A 16,094-nucleotide genomic window follows, 5' to 3' on the forward strand; every position below is an offset into this window, starting at 1 on the left:
GATATATTTTCCATTTTGGCAGATCAGCTTCTCCCACACTGTAATTCATCATCATCAATGAAGCTCCTCCCACATCGCTCACATCATCAGTGAAGCTCCTCCCTCATCACTCACATCATCAATGAAGCTCCTCCCACATCGCTCACATCATCAGTGAAGCTCCTCCCACTGCAATTCCCCAATAAAAGGAATATTCCCATCAGACGAGCATCAGAGCATCAGGAAGAGCTGAAATCTGCAAAGACTGAGTTTATTAAAGAGGACAGTGAGAACATGAGTGATCCAGAAACCTGCAGAATGAAACACACTGAAGATACTGAAGAACAAAGAGGTTGGTGTTTATTCTTCATTTATTCATGATGCTGAACAACATTCATGCTAGAAAGATTCAAACACTTCTGCACATTTAGATAAACAGTTAGATCATTCTGTTTCATAGTTTGTTTTTTCTTTTTAAACAAATGGTGAATAAAGGGAGGTTTGAGAAACTTTAAATATTAAATAATACTAAATATTGTTTGAAATTAGTTTACTGTTTAATTTATATCTGGTTCACAATTTGCAAGGTAACCATAATTTTTTAATATAGTTACATTGATTTTTTTATTTTTATTTTTTTTTCAGGAATAAACAGTAAATGCCAAACTGTGTCAAGTAAATACACTTTCCAGAATGGCTGACAGGGTTTTAAAATTAAATTAAGCAAAATCTGATTTATAGTTCCTGATATAGAAGTTATATAGATTATTCTTCTTTGAGTAACTTTGGTAACAGGGTTGATGAATGCGGTTAACACTGTACAAACTAAATACGGTGGATTGAGATTATTTTCTTGTGCTCCCATCATGCTGTAGAAAGAGACCAGATCATGTCACTTCCTGGATGTCACAGTTAAAAAGGCATCAAAGTGATAGTAATATTTTATAGCAGTTGTCTAGTGTGTAGAATTTGAGGGTGAACCAGATACAAATGAATCTTGCAGATGATTCATTCAAACAGAATATCCCATTGAATTCTGAATCAACACTCAGGAATCTAATTCAGTTGAGTCTAGCTGAGGAAGGAGATGTCAACCTCAAGCAGTTTGTAAAAGACGGATTGGTTTGAATGAAAAGTTTACAAAGACTTCAGTAGTTACTAGAGATTTATCATGTTTTTCACTTTAGAATTCTGATCCAAATAATTAGTAATTCCTTCTTAAGTATTTAGTAACACTTCAGTCATTACTAGTGGGTTACCAAGGCCTTTACTTTAGAATTAATTATACATTATGCATCATTCATGTTAATTATGAACCTGTATATAGTAGTTCTCTGGGAGGAATGAAAAAACAGTAGTTACTGATTAGTTAATAGTGAACTACCACCTTTAACTGAGCATTATTACTTACTAATTCATTAATCAGAGTTTATTGTTAGTTAATAGTAGTTACTATAGTGTTAATAATGCATTAATTATTTGTTCCTGTGTAGTTATTCATTAATGAAGGATCAGTACTCTAAAGTGTTACCGTTATGGCCTGTTCAAATGAATGCAGGACGATTCAGTTGCGCAGTCATAAAATAAGTGACTGTAAAATTCCCTATAAATTAACTAATAATTCTCTTTGAGCTAAATTGAACTGTGTACCCTTACAATAGTTCATTTTATGTCCTTTTCATATTTCTTTTATTATTATTATTATTATTATTATTTTGATGTACTGAAAATTACACTTCTTTCTTTGATTTCAGAGCTGATGGTAGTGAAGGAGGAGAGTGAAGAACTGAGTGAAGTGGAGGAGGAACATCATGACAAACCTGGAGAAAAACCTTTGAGTCGATCAAAGACTAAAAAGACATTTTTAAAGAAAAGAAGAGCCAAGAAATCTGCAACCTGCACTCAGTGTGGAAAGAGTTTCAAAACTAAATATGATCTTAAGATTCACAAGAGGATCCACACTGGAGAGAAGCTGTTCACATGTGATCAATGTGGGAAGAGTTTCAATCAATCATCATCCCTTAATGTTCACATGAGGATCCACACTGGAGAGAAGCCGTTCACATGTGATCATTGTGGCAAAACATTTATTGAGTCAATAAACCTGAAGACACACCTTAGAGTTCATACAAAGGAGAAGCCACATTCATGTTCTGTGTGTGGAAAGAGTTTTTCACTGCTGCAAAATTTACAGAGACATCAGAAAACACACAGTGGTGTGAGAGAGTACATGTGCTTTGAGTGTGAGAAGACTTTTATTACAACAGACTGTTTAAAACGTCACCAGAGGATCCACACTGGAGAAAAACCTTACAAGTGTTCACACTGTGACAAGAGATTCAATCAGTCATCAGATCTGAAAAGACATGAGATGATCCACACTGGAGAAAAACCTTACAAGTGTTCACACTGTGACAAGAGATTCAATCAGTCATCATATTTGAAAAGACATGAGAGGATCCACACTGGAGAGAAGCCGCACACGTGTGATCAGTGTGGAAAGAGTTTCACTATTAAATATGACCTGAAGCGACACATGAAGATCCATGCAGTGGAGAAACCACATGACCACAGTCTGAAATCACTGTAAGTTGTTCATCTTTATCATCAACAAAGTCTTTTCTGTGTGTGTGAGAGAGAGTCAGTCAGATCTCTCCTCTTTGTGTGTTCAGTATATAAATGCCTCATTCATTAATAGTTTGTTTACAGCCACAGTGAGTGACAGGACAGGTTAATCTCATATCGTGTCTGTTGGAAGGTAACGTATTTGTTTTTGTCAGAACTACCAGAAAGCATCTGGAAGGAGAGATCCAGTGATCCAGAACCTGCAGATGAAACTTCATGATACTAAAGAACAAAGAGGTTGGAGTTTATTTTTCATTCCTCATTCATTCATCATGATACTGAAGAACATGCTGATGATCACCAAATTTACATTGTTTCAGGTCCACAATTAAAATATGATGAATTAACCCTTTAAACCTAAAGCTAAAAAAGCCAGTTTTCACATTTATTCATTTATTTTATAAATTCTCACACAATGTGCAATCTTCAAGCACTTTTTTTTTTTCAGAAAACAAATGGCTTTCAATAAATTAGTTATGGACCATTAATATGTATGTTGAGTTTGTAAAAAGACAAAAAAAGGGAATACATTTTCTGATTTTTATTTAGAAAAATAGAGAGAAAATGATGATCAAAAGAATTTAACACTTCAAACTTGAAAATTCAACTATATTACATATACAAGTCCTTTTGTGACACTTGGTTGCACAGTTTTCATTCAGGAGATTTTTCTTTCTTTTTCATACATATACTACATATGCCTGCATATTTGTAGGCATACATTTACCGCACAGACACACAATACAGAATCAGATACACACACCAAATGTGAAAGAGTCTCGCCTCCTCCCCAGTTTGATCAAAAATCATTCTGTTTACTTCTTCGCCATGTTTGTGTTTGTTTCTTCTATTATTAATGCAATCCAAAACTCCCTAAATGCCACACTCCATTTCTCTCCGCTCAAATCCTCCTTCCACCCACTTTCCCCAAAAGAAAGGCAAATCACCATAATAACCCATAAATTACTGAAAAGCCCACGTTGTCTAATAGGGCTGGGTAAAATATATCAGTTTCTCGATTTTAATCGATTCCCATTTTTACAAACAGATATCGATTTTTAAATCCCAAGAATCGATTAGTCTGTTTTCAGTTGATGAATGAGCAGAATATGTAGCGCCTCCCATCCAATAAATCACTATAATCTTTGTGCTTTGTTACTTTTGATATATGATTTGAAGATATGATTTTTTACTGTTATTAAATATTTAATGCATGTTTGAATAAATTAGTAATGACGGCCACGATTTAAAAAAAAAAATGTAACAGATTTGAAAAAAAGTTGAAATATGAATATGTAATCCTAAACTTTATTTGTCATAAAAAACACTATTGAGTGTAATTTAAGTGTTTGTATATAAAAAAGTTAAATTTTAACCTTCAATATTATAGTAATGTTGTACCAACTGACTCCAATGTGGAGTTTACAGCATTCATTGAGAGATGTTTTTTCCTCTAGAAAATTTGCCACATATTGTATCTGATGTACATCCAAAATAATCAATATTGAATCAAATCGAATGAAAAAAATAAATAAAATTGCAAGCATGTGAATAGAAATCAAATATAATCCTGAAAATTGTGTCAATACCCAGCCCTGTTGTCTACTGTCTGCAGCCATTTTATTTATTACAATAGTGCAAATGGTTGAAGAGCTACGGGAACATGAAGACAGCTTGGTTGTCCAGTTTTAAAAGGGTTAAAGCACATAAAACCCAAGTGAATTGAATATTTTTTCTAGAGCTTTTCTATGTTGCTTTTAGACCTGATGGACGTGAACAAGAAAGGAACTACAGAAGCCAAAAGTCACCTGCCCTCATTGTAAAAACGATCCACATGTAAATCAATGCTGAAGATTCACATGAGAGTTCACACTGGTTAGAAGCGAATCAGTGAAATCACATCTGCCTTCTCATTCTGAAGAAAGACCATTTAACTGTGATCAGTGCGGTGAACATTGAGCATCAGTCCTGAAGAAACACATGAAGATTCACGCAAAGGAGAAGATTAATTCATAATATTACAGCAGAAACGACATGGTGGTGTGTGTTTAAGAGCAGGTAGTCCTTTACTACAGATGATGAATTGAAAGAGCAGCAGAAAATTCACACTGGGAAAAAACAAAACTAAGACAAGAGATTTAACCAAACACGATAAAGCATCTCTTCCATAGAAATCTGTCCTGATCAGCTGCAGTGAGAGATACGACAAAGAAACATCATCCAAAGCTCATCTTCAGGAATTTATGTTAATGTTCCTAATGGATTTGTATCACTTTCATATCATACTGAACATATCAAGTTCTCTTTTATGAAGGAAAGTAGTAGTTTTTTTTGTTTGTTTGTTTTTAAATGAACTCAGTGAATCTGATATTAATTTAATCTGATATTAATTTTAACTTGTTCTTCATTGTTTTTCATTAAAACATCTAGTTTCTCTTCCACTTCTACTCTTCCATTCAAATGTAAGATATACTTTCATATAGCCTTGAAACTGGACACTTTGCTTCTCTTCTACTAATGCATAATAAATCATATTTCACCACATACATGACTGTCATTGAATGAGATTGTTGTCTGTCTACATTATTATTTCACCATTGATATCCTGTATATACATTTCAAAGAGTTTGTTCTAGTCAGTTTGATGTTCATTCACACCATGAGGCTTCATGAAGTCAGAACAATTACCCTCATTCAAGTGTTGATTAAAAGGATCCATGACGCTAGAATAAAATGTTTTTAAATTTAAAGTACAGTTAAAGATATATTTCAAGCATTTAAAATGTAAGACCTAAATAGAGACTTCCAACATACTGCTGTCATAAGCAAAACAAATTAATAGTTTTTGAGGGATATCATCAGTCTGTACATTCAGATGTTTTCTTATAACTTCTCTATAAACTCCTGGCAAAAAGGAGCGTATTTATTCTAAAAAAACGCATGGCAAGATGAAGAGATCACATCCCCATCAAGTACATTTGGAATTTCCTACCATTATATCTACCATTTTAGAATCATTTGGTAATAAAAACATTTTTAACATCTATACTCTTTCTCCTTAATAATGGTTCAAAGGCAATAGTATATAATTGACCAGAAAGTGGGCACCCCTGTCTAATTCCTCTTTTTCCAAGAATTGAGACACTCAACCAGAAACATCACAATATAACAGTTTTATCCAAGAAATAAACTTGTCACCAAAAGCAGTTGCATCTCTTTAAAGAAACAAATTATCCATAAGAGACAGTTTGGGTACACAGTTAGTATGATTATCATAAATGTGTCCAGAAAGCATTTTAACCTGTTCATCAAACATTTAATCAAAAATTTTCAACTGCTTGGAAGACAACCATTTTCAAAAGACTCTTTTGTTACTTCATAAAAATACTGCCCCAAAATGTTACAGAAATGACAATGGAAATCTGTGGTTATTCCATCAACGCCAGGCAAATGTCCCAATGAGAGTTGTTTAACTGCATCTGTGAACTTTTTTAAAGTAAAAAAGCGTTTTTAATGTTAAATCAAATAACAAATGACAAAAACACTCATTGCTCTTGAATGAATAGCTTTTGTAACTAAATAATGATAATATTTAATTTATACAGTGAAGTTAATATGTAGCGTTATTTTATATTTGATTACTTTATCCATTTTCTGTACCTGAAAACTACTGTTAGAAATCAGTTTATTTTATTTGAAATCACAGTTTATTTTATTTGAATATTTGCTCTATTGTATTTATTTGTGATGTTGCTTGTAGTTTGGTTATTTGTTCTTATTTTCCTTATTTTTATTTGACAGTAGTCCTATTTTCCCTGAACATGGCACATACCGAACAGTACCAGAACCGTGACCCTAAAACCGCGATACGAACCGAACCGTGAGCATTTTGAACCATTGCACCTCTACTATTCACACCTTCCCTTTCAATCATTATCTTTCAATAGAGCAGTTTTATAGTCTTTTAGCATATATCCTGACTCAAATCAGTTTCTATCAGCAAACACTCAGAATAAAGTGAGATGATCTGCTAATGATCTGAATGTCTCGTTGAATGCGTGTTGATAGTCTGAGAATCATCAATATTAACAGAGAAACTGCTGAAAACACTCTTTATTTCATGTCAATATTTCCTGTTTTCACCTCATTTATTATGCTGATGTCTTCAGATCTGCTGTAAATTGACACTTAAAGCTCATTTCATTGCTTTCAACAGACTGGAGGTGTTTGTTGGCTACAGATATGTACATTTATTTCTGTCTTTATGCTTTCAACTCTTTTTCTGACCATTATTTATATTTATATATTATATTTAAAAACAAACTCAGTTAATGATATATTTTCCATTTTGGCAGATCAGCTTCTCCCACACTGCAATTCATCATCAACAATGAAGCTCCTCCCACTGCAATTACATAATCAGTGAAGCTCCTCCCTCATCGCACACATCATCAGTGAAGCTCCACCCACTGCAGTTCATCAATAAATGCTGGAATATTCCCATCAGACAAACATCGGAGCATCAGGAAGAGATGAAATCTGCAAAGACTGAGTTTATTAAAGAGGACAGTGAGAACATGAGTGATCCAGAACCCTGCAGAATGAAACACACTGAAGATACTGAAGAACAAAGAGGTTGGTGTTTATTCTTCATTTATTCATGATGCTGAACAACATTCATGATAGAAAGATTCAAACACTTCTGTACATTTAGATAAATAGTTTAACTACGAAACAGAATGATCTGTTTTTCTTTTTAAACAAATGTTGAATAAAGGGAGGTTTGAGAAACTTTAAATGTTAAATAATACTAAATATTGTTTGAAATTAGTTTACTGCTTAAATTATATCTGGTTCACAATTTGCAAGGTAACCATAATTTTTTAATATAGTTACATTGATTTTTTTTTAGGAATAATCAGTAAATGCCAAACTGTGTCAAGTAAATAAACTTTCCAGAATGGCTGACAGGGTTGTAAGCTTAAATTAAGCAAAATCTGATTTATAGTTCCTGATAAAGTTGTATTTCTCTTATAGAAGTTATATAGATTATTCTTCTTTGAGTAACTTTGGTAACAGGGTTGATGAATGCGGTTAACACTGTACAAACTAAATACGGTGGATTGAGATTATTTTCTTGTGCTCCCATCATGCTGTAGAAAGAGACCAGATCATGTCACTTCCTGTATGTCACAGTTAAAAAGACATCAAAGTGATAGTAATATTTTATAGCAGTTGTCTAGTGTGTAGAATTTGAGGGTGAACCAGATACAAATGAATCTTGCAGATGATTCATTCAAACAGAATATCCCATTGAATTCTGAATCAACACTCAGGAATCTAATTCAGTTGAGTCTAGCTGAGGAAAGAGATGTCAACCTCAAGCAGTTTGTAAAAGACGGATTGGTTTGAATGAAAAATTTACAAAGACTTCAGTAGTTACTAGAGATTTATCATGTTTTTCACTTTAGAATTCTGATCCAAATAATTAGTAATTCCTTCTTAAGTATTTAGTAACACTTCAGTCATTACTAGTGGGTTACCAAGGCCTTTACTTTAGAATTAATTATACATTATGCATCATTCATGTTAATTATGAACCTGTATATTCTCTGGGAGGAATGAAAAAACAGTAGTTACTGATTAGTTAATAGTGAACTACCACCTTCAACTGAGCACTATTACTTACTAATTCATTCATCAGAGTTTATTGTTAGTTAATAGTAGTTACTATAGTGTTAATAATGCATTAATTATTTGTTCCTGTGTAGTTATTCATTAATGAAGGATCAGTACTCTAAAGTGTTACCGTTATGGCCTGTTCAAATGAATGCAGGACGATTCAGTTGCTCAGTCATAAAATAAGTGACTGTAAAATTCCCTATAAATTAACTAATAATTCTCTTTGAGCTAAATTGAACTGTGTACCCTTACAATAGCTCATTTTTATGTCCTTTTCATATTTATTTTATTATTATTATTATTATTTTGAGGTACTGAAAATTAAATTAAACTTTTATTCTTTGATTTCAGACCTGATGGAAGAGAGCAATGAGAGTGAAGAACTGAGTGAAGTGGAGGAGGAACATCATGACAAACCTGGAGAAAAACCTTTGAGTCGCTCAAAGACTAAAAAGACATTTTTAAAGGAAAGAGCTGAGAAATCTACAACCTGCACTCAGTGTGGAAAGAGTTTCTCAACCAAACAACATCTTGATGTTCACATGAGAGTTCATACCGGAGAGAAGCCGTTCACATGTAATCAGTGCGGAAAGAGATTCAGTCATTCATCAAACTTTAATGTTCACATGAGGATCCACACAGGAGAGAAGCCGTTCACATGTGATCACTGTGGCAAAACATTTATTGGCTCAATAAACCTGAAGAGACACCTTAGAGTTCATACGAAGGAGAAGCCACATTCATGTTCTGTGTGTGAAAAGAGTTTTTCACGGCTGCAAAGTTTACAGGAACATCAGAAAACACACACTGGTGTGAGAGAGTACATGTGCTTTGAGTGTGAGAAGACTTTTATTACAGCTGAACATTTAAAACGTCACCAGAGGATCCACACTGGAGAAAAACCTTACAAGTGTTCACACTGTGACAAGAGATTCAATCAGTCATCAGATCTGAAAACACATGAGAGGATCCACACTGGAGAAAAACCTTACAAGTGTTCACACTGTGACAAGAGATTCAGTTGTTCATCACATCTGAAAGCACATGAGAGGATCCACACTGGAGAGAAGCCGCACACGTGTGATCAGTGTGGAAAGAGTTTCTCTTTTAAAAGTTACCTGAAGCGACACATGAAGATCCATGAAGTGAAGAAACCACATCACCACAGTCTAAGATCACAGTAAGTTGTTCATCTTTATCATCAACAAAGTCTTTTCTGTGTGAGTCAGTCAGATCTCTCCTCTCCACCTATAGCTGATGGTGCTGTGAAGAGACCCCTGGTGTGATCGTGAAGCACTTTGTGTGTTCAGTATATAAATGCCTCATTCATTCATTCATTCATTCATTCATTCATTCATTCATCCATTTACTCATTAGTTTCTTTACAGCCACAGTGAGTGACATGACATTTTGTTGGTTGATCTGATATCTGCTCATGTCTGTATGCCTGTTGTTTTTATAAAGAACCACCAGAAAGCATCTGGAAGGAGAGGGCAGAGAGATCCAGTGATCCAGAACCTGCAGATGAAACTTCACGATACTGAAGAACAAAGAGGTTGTGTCAATGAGTGACAAAGAAACATCATCCAAAGTTCATCTTCAGCAGTTTGTGTTAATGTTCCTAATGCTTTTGTATCACTCAGTTCTCTTTTAAAAAGGAAACTAGTTTTTGTTTTTGTTTGTTGTGCTCATATTCAGGGTGCTGGAACACTGGACACTTTGCTTCTCTTCTACTAATGCATAATAAATCATATTTCACCACATACATGACTGTCATTGAATGAGATTGTTGTCTGTCTACATTATTATTTCACCATTGATATCCTGTATATACATTTCAAAGAGTTTGTTGTAGTCAGTTTGATGTTCATTCACACCATGAGGCTTCATGAAGTCAGAATAATTACCCTCATTCAAGTGTTGATAAAAAGGATCCATGACGCTAGAATAAAATGTTTTTAAATTTAAAGTACAGTTAAAGACATATTTCAAGCATTTAAAATGTAATACATATATAGAAACATAGCAGTATAATTAAAGTGCAAAAATTATATTGTCACAGACACGCCGGGCTCCAACACCCACCAATCACAGCGCACTCCATCTCCTCATCAACTCACTAATCAGCACCAGTACAAAAGACACTCACACACATCCTCACATTGTCCCGTCTCGTTTGCATCAAAGGACTTACCTCTATGCTTACCTCAAGGACTTCCTTTGCTACTTACCTGTCTCCTGTGTCTCAGTAGTACAGATTCAGTACAATTGAGAAACAAGGTTGTGCACTTAAAGTTTAACACTTAGTACAATAAAACATATGCTTTTTATATACTAAATCAGGCAAATTTAGCTTCAAGCAGAACATTTACAAGTTTACTAGTACATTGATATCACACTTACTACAAACTTAAAAAAATACTTGATCATAATATAAGTGTACTTCCTTAAATTAACTTTTTTGTAAAGCTACCATCTCACCACAGCTTTACACAACCAGCAGAAAGAGAGCAGCTGAAATAAAGATAAGTGCAGTGTACTCTTTGTGTTTTGTGTGTGTGATTATGTTGATGTTTTGTCGTTGTGGATGCACATCTTTGAGCATCTACTGTTGACGGCCTATTATGTCACAACTCGCGCTTTTCAGTCATCTTTCAGTAGAGCAGTTTAATATTTTAGCATAGGCCTATATAAACACTCTTTATTTCATGTCAATAGTTCCTGTTTTCACCTCATTTATTATGCTGATGTCTTCAGATAACAGTATTGTCTTGCAATTACATCATCAGTGAAGCTCCTCCCACAGCAATCACATCATCAATGAAGCTCCTCCCACATCACTCACATCATCAGTGAAGCTCCTCCCACATCAGTTCTCCAATAAATGCTGGAATATTCCCATCAGACGAGCATCAGGAAGAGCTGAAATCTGCAAAGACTGAGTTTATTAAAGAGGACAGTGAGAACATGAGTGATCCAGAACCCTGCAGAATGAAACACACTGAAGATACTGAAGAACGAAGAGGTTGGTGTTTATTCTTCATTCATTCATGATGCGTTTCTGTGCACTATATTCCAAGACTTCTGAAGCCATTCAATATAATGTGAGGTACAAAATGAATAAGTTGAATCAATGAATATTGTTAAATGAATAATGTTAAGTTAATGGAAAATCATCTTTCCTCAGTCATTCTTCATTCAGCATTCTAACAGTGCATCACAAATTAATAAGATAAAACTCCCTCCAAGATCAGTGTATTATTATATTTTATTTGTAGGTAAAAAGGTCTGTGGTTTTGTATAAAAAACTTTGTCTAGCTGTAGTTTATTTTTGTTTCTAAATCATGTCATCTTTCTACCGCGTATCGGACCAAAAATCTATATATTTTCTATTTTTGTGCTTTCCTGCTCTGTATTTGGAGCCTTTAATATCATAATACTTTTACACATTGAACGGTTATTAATAGAATAGAATATTAATATCTTGTTCGGTCGTATCTATCATATGTTACTGCCTCATTAATAAGCTGTGGTATACATTTAATTTCTAGTTTATAGTTAAATTTTATAGTAATTATAAATACAATTTAATGTTACTTATTTTTCTTCAGTGTATTTCATGACAATACAAAGAGCAACACCCTTTACCCTTTTCTGCATGTGTCTCATTGTGCATACTATCCATCCTAAATAGTATGTGACATTACTAATTTTCATTACTATTTAGGGCAGATATGGTTTATTGTATGGATCATTGATTCGCTCAAAATTTAATCAGATTAATTCAGGAACGAGATGGTAAAATCTGGCAAATCTCTGAGATCTGGCTTTGTTTGAACATTTTTGTTGGCAAAACAGAAAAAAACAATCAATGTTGTCTAAAATGCAGCTCATTATATTAACTTGTTTGTTGAAGTGTTATAATCAATTTTACCCTTGCAATGACCCTCATAGACAGTGTTCACATGGTATTCGAGAAAAACAGAACTCTAGCTTGTTAAAATTACTGAACTACATCACATATTATAAATATAAAAACAAAAACCCATACAGGGATATTTTTTGCTTTCATAACTTGAATTATACAGTTCCCTTTCGATACTTCACTCGTACTGCATATGGGGAAAGATCTCCCTTTTTCCCCGTCACTGAAGCCTTTTTCAATAACGCAGTGTAACTGCACCGTCATTGGTTCACTCATAGACAAGTTGTTGAACCAATGGCAGCGCGGCATAGCTGCGCAAACTTTCCCGCCGAAATGGGCGTGGTTAAGTGCTATATAAGCAGACGTTTCGCCATAGGATTTCAGTGTTTTCTCCTTCAGCAACGACTTCTACTTCTACTTACATGGATGCCGAATTATTCCGTATCCTGTCCAGAGCCGTGGAAGAGCTGGACCTCGAGTGGGCCCCTCAGCTATGAGACACTTTCTGCCCAAGCACTCCAGCTCCGCTTCTGCTTCCAGCCGCCCCAGGACTGCGCCGGCTCAGCAGAACAAGCCAACACCACCCGCCGTCCAGGCAGCGCCACCTAAGGAGCCACCTAAGGAGCACCACCAGCGCTCGCGCCCTGCGAAGCGCCCTCCCTTCTCGAGACGCCAGGGACCCCGTCCCAAGATTGTGCTGGACCCGGTGACTCTGAAGACGTCCTGATCTCTCAAAAAGGAAGAGGATGGGGGATTGTCTCATTGCGACCGGACCACCCCAAAAGCTCCTGCGTGCAGTTTCCCCTCCGCCTCATTTAATTCCGGGCGTGGGAAACATGCTTCATGCTGTAGCAGGGCCCACACCTGTTGCGCCCACTCAAAACACTATTTTACTTCATCAAAAAGAGAGCAAATTTCCTCTTCCTCCTCTCTCGGTGTGTGGCCCCCTCTCCGGCGGCCTGCCATCCGATGTCATTCAACCCCATGTCACTCGGGCCGAGGCTTAGCAAGCCATCCCCGATGTGTCAGAATGGATCCTGGGGATCGTAACTCAGGGCTACTCGCTCCAATTTGCACGACGGCCCCCTCGCTTCGGCGGGGTGCTTCAAACCTTGGTGAACCCGGACAACGCTCACGTCCTCCGTGCCGAGGTTATGACAATGCTAAGAAAGGGAGCTGTGGAAATAGTTCCCCCTGCGGAGCGCGAGTCGGGCTTCTACAGCCGCTACTTCCTGGTCCCCAAGAAGGATGACGGTCTCAGACCCATCCTAGATCTCAGACTTTTGAATCGCTCCCTCATGAGACGGAAGTTCAAAATGCTGACGCTGAAGCAGATCCTCACGCACATTTGCCCCGAGGACTGGTTCTGTTTGCTGGACCTGAAGAATGCGTATTTTCACATCCAGATTCTTGAGATTCGCATTCGAGGGGGTGGCGTACCAATATACGGTCCTGCCCTTCGGTCTGTCTCTGGCTCCTCGCACTTTCACCAAGTGCATGAACGCGGCGCTTTCCCCTCTGAGACAAATGGGAATCCGGGTTCTAAATTATCTCGCCGACTGGCTCATTCTAGCCCGTTCGCGAGCCGAGCTGGAACACCACAGATCCGTGCTCCTCAGCCATCTGCAATGCCTGGGTCTCAGGGTCAACTTAGCCAAGAGCTCGCTGTGCCCCAGCCAACAAATTTCGTTTCTGGGGTCAGTCTTAGACCCAGTCCGTATAACGGCAGTAGTCTCGTCAGATCACGCTCTGGCGATTCAGCAGCTCGCGGCCTTAGTCAAGAACAAAGCCTATCTCCCTCTGAAGCTTTTCCAGAGGTTGCTAGGGTTGATGGCTTCCGCCTCCCCGGTGCTACAGCTCGGCCTTCTTCGGATGCGGCCTCTGCAGTACTGGTTGAAGTTCCGGGTTCCTCCAAACGCCTGGCGGCACAGCCGCCTATGTCTCAAGGTCAATCGGGCCTGTCTTCTAGCCCTGAAACCTTGGTTGAACCCTGCCTGGTTCAGTCTTGGAGTACCCCTGCAGGCGATCTCACGAATGACGGTGCTCTCAACGGACGCCTCCAACTCGGGTTGGGGCACTGTATGCGAGGGCAGACCGGCCTTCGGCTTGTGGAGTCACGAGGAAAGCCGTCTACATATCAACTGTCTAAAGATGCTAGCAGTGATGAAAGCCCTTCAATCTTTTCAGGCTCACTTGACAGGACGCCATGTCTTAGTCCAATCAGACAGCATGACAGTGGTGTCGTACATAAACCATCAGGGAGGTCTCTCGTCAGGCGCTTGTGCGCTCTGGCGAAACGTCTTCTGATATGGGCTCTGCCAAGACTTCAGTCACTCAGAGCGACTCATATTCCTGGCAAGACCAATCTGGGCGCGGACATGTTGTCACTGAGCAACATCCCCTCAGACGAGTGGATGCTCCACCCCCAGACGGTTCTCACGATTTGGGAGTTCTTCGGGAAAGCAGACATAGATCTCTTCACCTCAGAAGACAACTCTCACTGCCCAACATTTTTCTCGAAGAAGGTCGATGCTCTGGCCCACGCATGGCCCAGCACGCTCCTTTATGCTTTTCCTCCGATCACACTGATCCCTCAGGTCATCAGGCGCATCAGAGAAGACCAACACAGAGTCCTTCTGGTGGCCCCACTCTGGAGGAGCCAAGTCTGGTCCTCGGAGCTGTTCAAGCTCTCCACGAGAGCCCCCTGGCCGATTCCCCTGAGACGGGATCTACTCTCTCAGGCAAACAGAACGATCTGGCACCCACAGCCAGAGCTCTGGGCTCTACACCACTGGTCCCTCGATGGGAGCCGACTAACCTCCCCGAGGACGTTCTAAATACCATTTCTCAGGTGAGAGCCCCGTCCACGAGACGCCTCTACGCTCGAAAATGGTCGGTCTTTGTTGAATGGTGTTCCTCACGCAACATAGACCCTGTGGAGAGTGACGTATCCTTCATACTGTCTTTTCTCCTAGAGCGTATTGATATAGGGCGCGCCCCTTCAACGCTTAAAGTTTACGTGGCAGCCATCGCAGCGTTCCATGCTCCTATTGCTGGCCAATCAGTGGGGGGAAACGGTCTTGTAATCCGTTTCTTAAGGGGTTCTAGGCGATTAAATCCACCTCGTCCCCTTACTGTCATGATCACCAGTGAGAGTGCCCTTTCAGCCACTAGAGGGCACTCCATCCCGGACTCTCATTTCCACCTGTTACATGGACTACATATCCCAATACACACTTCCCGGACTAATCCTCTCACGTCATTGCACTCACCTGTTTTGTATCATGTCATTAGTGTCTGTCTATTTATAGTGAGCTGTTTCTGTCCTTGGTTGTGGTTCGTTGTGTATGTTACGTGTTCTTCTGATTCTCGTGTTTGGTTTTCTTTGTGTTGTTTTGTACCTGTTTGTTTGGACTTTCTTCATGGATTTTGACCCTTGCCTGTTCTTTGGATTACGTCTTTGGATTACCCTTTAATAAATGCTTCTGCTGCAATTCGATCTACCTTCTTGTTTCTGTGTGAACCGTGACACTTACAGTAGGTGGACAACCAAAATGGGTATTACCGCCGCGGCTTTAACTGAAATTCAGTCGCGTGTAAAAAACTACCGCCAGGTGGCGCAAAGGGACGGATTGGAAAGTGACTGTAATGATAAAATGTCGGTTTGTAAACGGAGATGAAAGGACGAAGTAAAACAACAACATTACAGTATAACCTTTTAACATCCTTAAAAACCATTAGAAATTTAAAGTGAGAGATAATTTCAAAACGTGGGATAGTCTTAGGCTACTCTATGCATCAAAAATTAAAAGAAAGACCTTTACACAAAGTCTTACTGCATGCTATTGTCATTAAACAGTCATTTGGCATATATATATATATA

At 38.0% G+C, this 16,094-nt stretch overlaps 1 protein-coding gene across 1 annotated transcript in view; it reads left to right on the top strand.

The window, feature by feature from the left end:
* The first annotated feature begins 273 nt into the window (after window positions 1-273).
* Window positions 274-16,094, top strand: part of LOC137003129 (zinc finger protein 208-like) — a 113,055-nt gene continuing 97,234 nt past the window's right edge. Inside the window, exons 1-3 of the mRNA XM_067363174.1 lie at window positions 274-331; window positions 1,734-2,515; window positions 8,829-9,416. Coding sequence (XP_067219275.1) covers window positions 274-331; window positions 1,734-2,515; window positions 8,829-9,416 — 1,428 coding nt within the window. The remainder of the gene's footprint in view (window positions 332-1,733; window positions 2,516-8,828; window positions 9,417-16,094) is intronic.

The sequence above is a fragment of the Chanodichthys erythropterus genome, chromosome 3, assembly GCF_024489055.1.
Source record: "Chanodichthys erythropterus isolate Z2021 chromosome 3, ASM2448905v1, whole genome shotgun sequence".
NCBI classification, from domain to species: Eukaryota; Metazoa; Chordata; class Actinopteri; order Cypriniformes; family Xenocyprididae; genus Chanodichthys; species Chanodichthys erythropterus.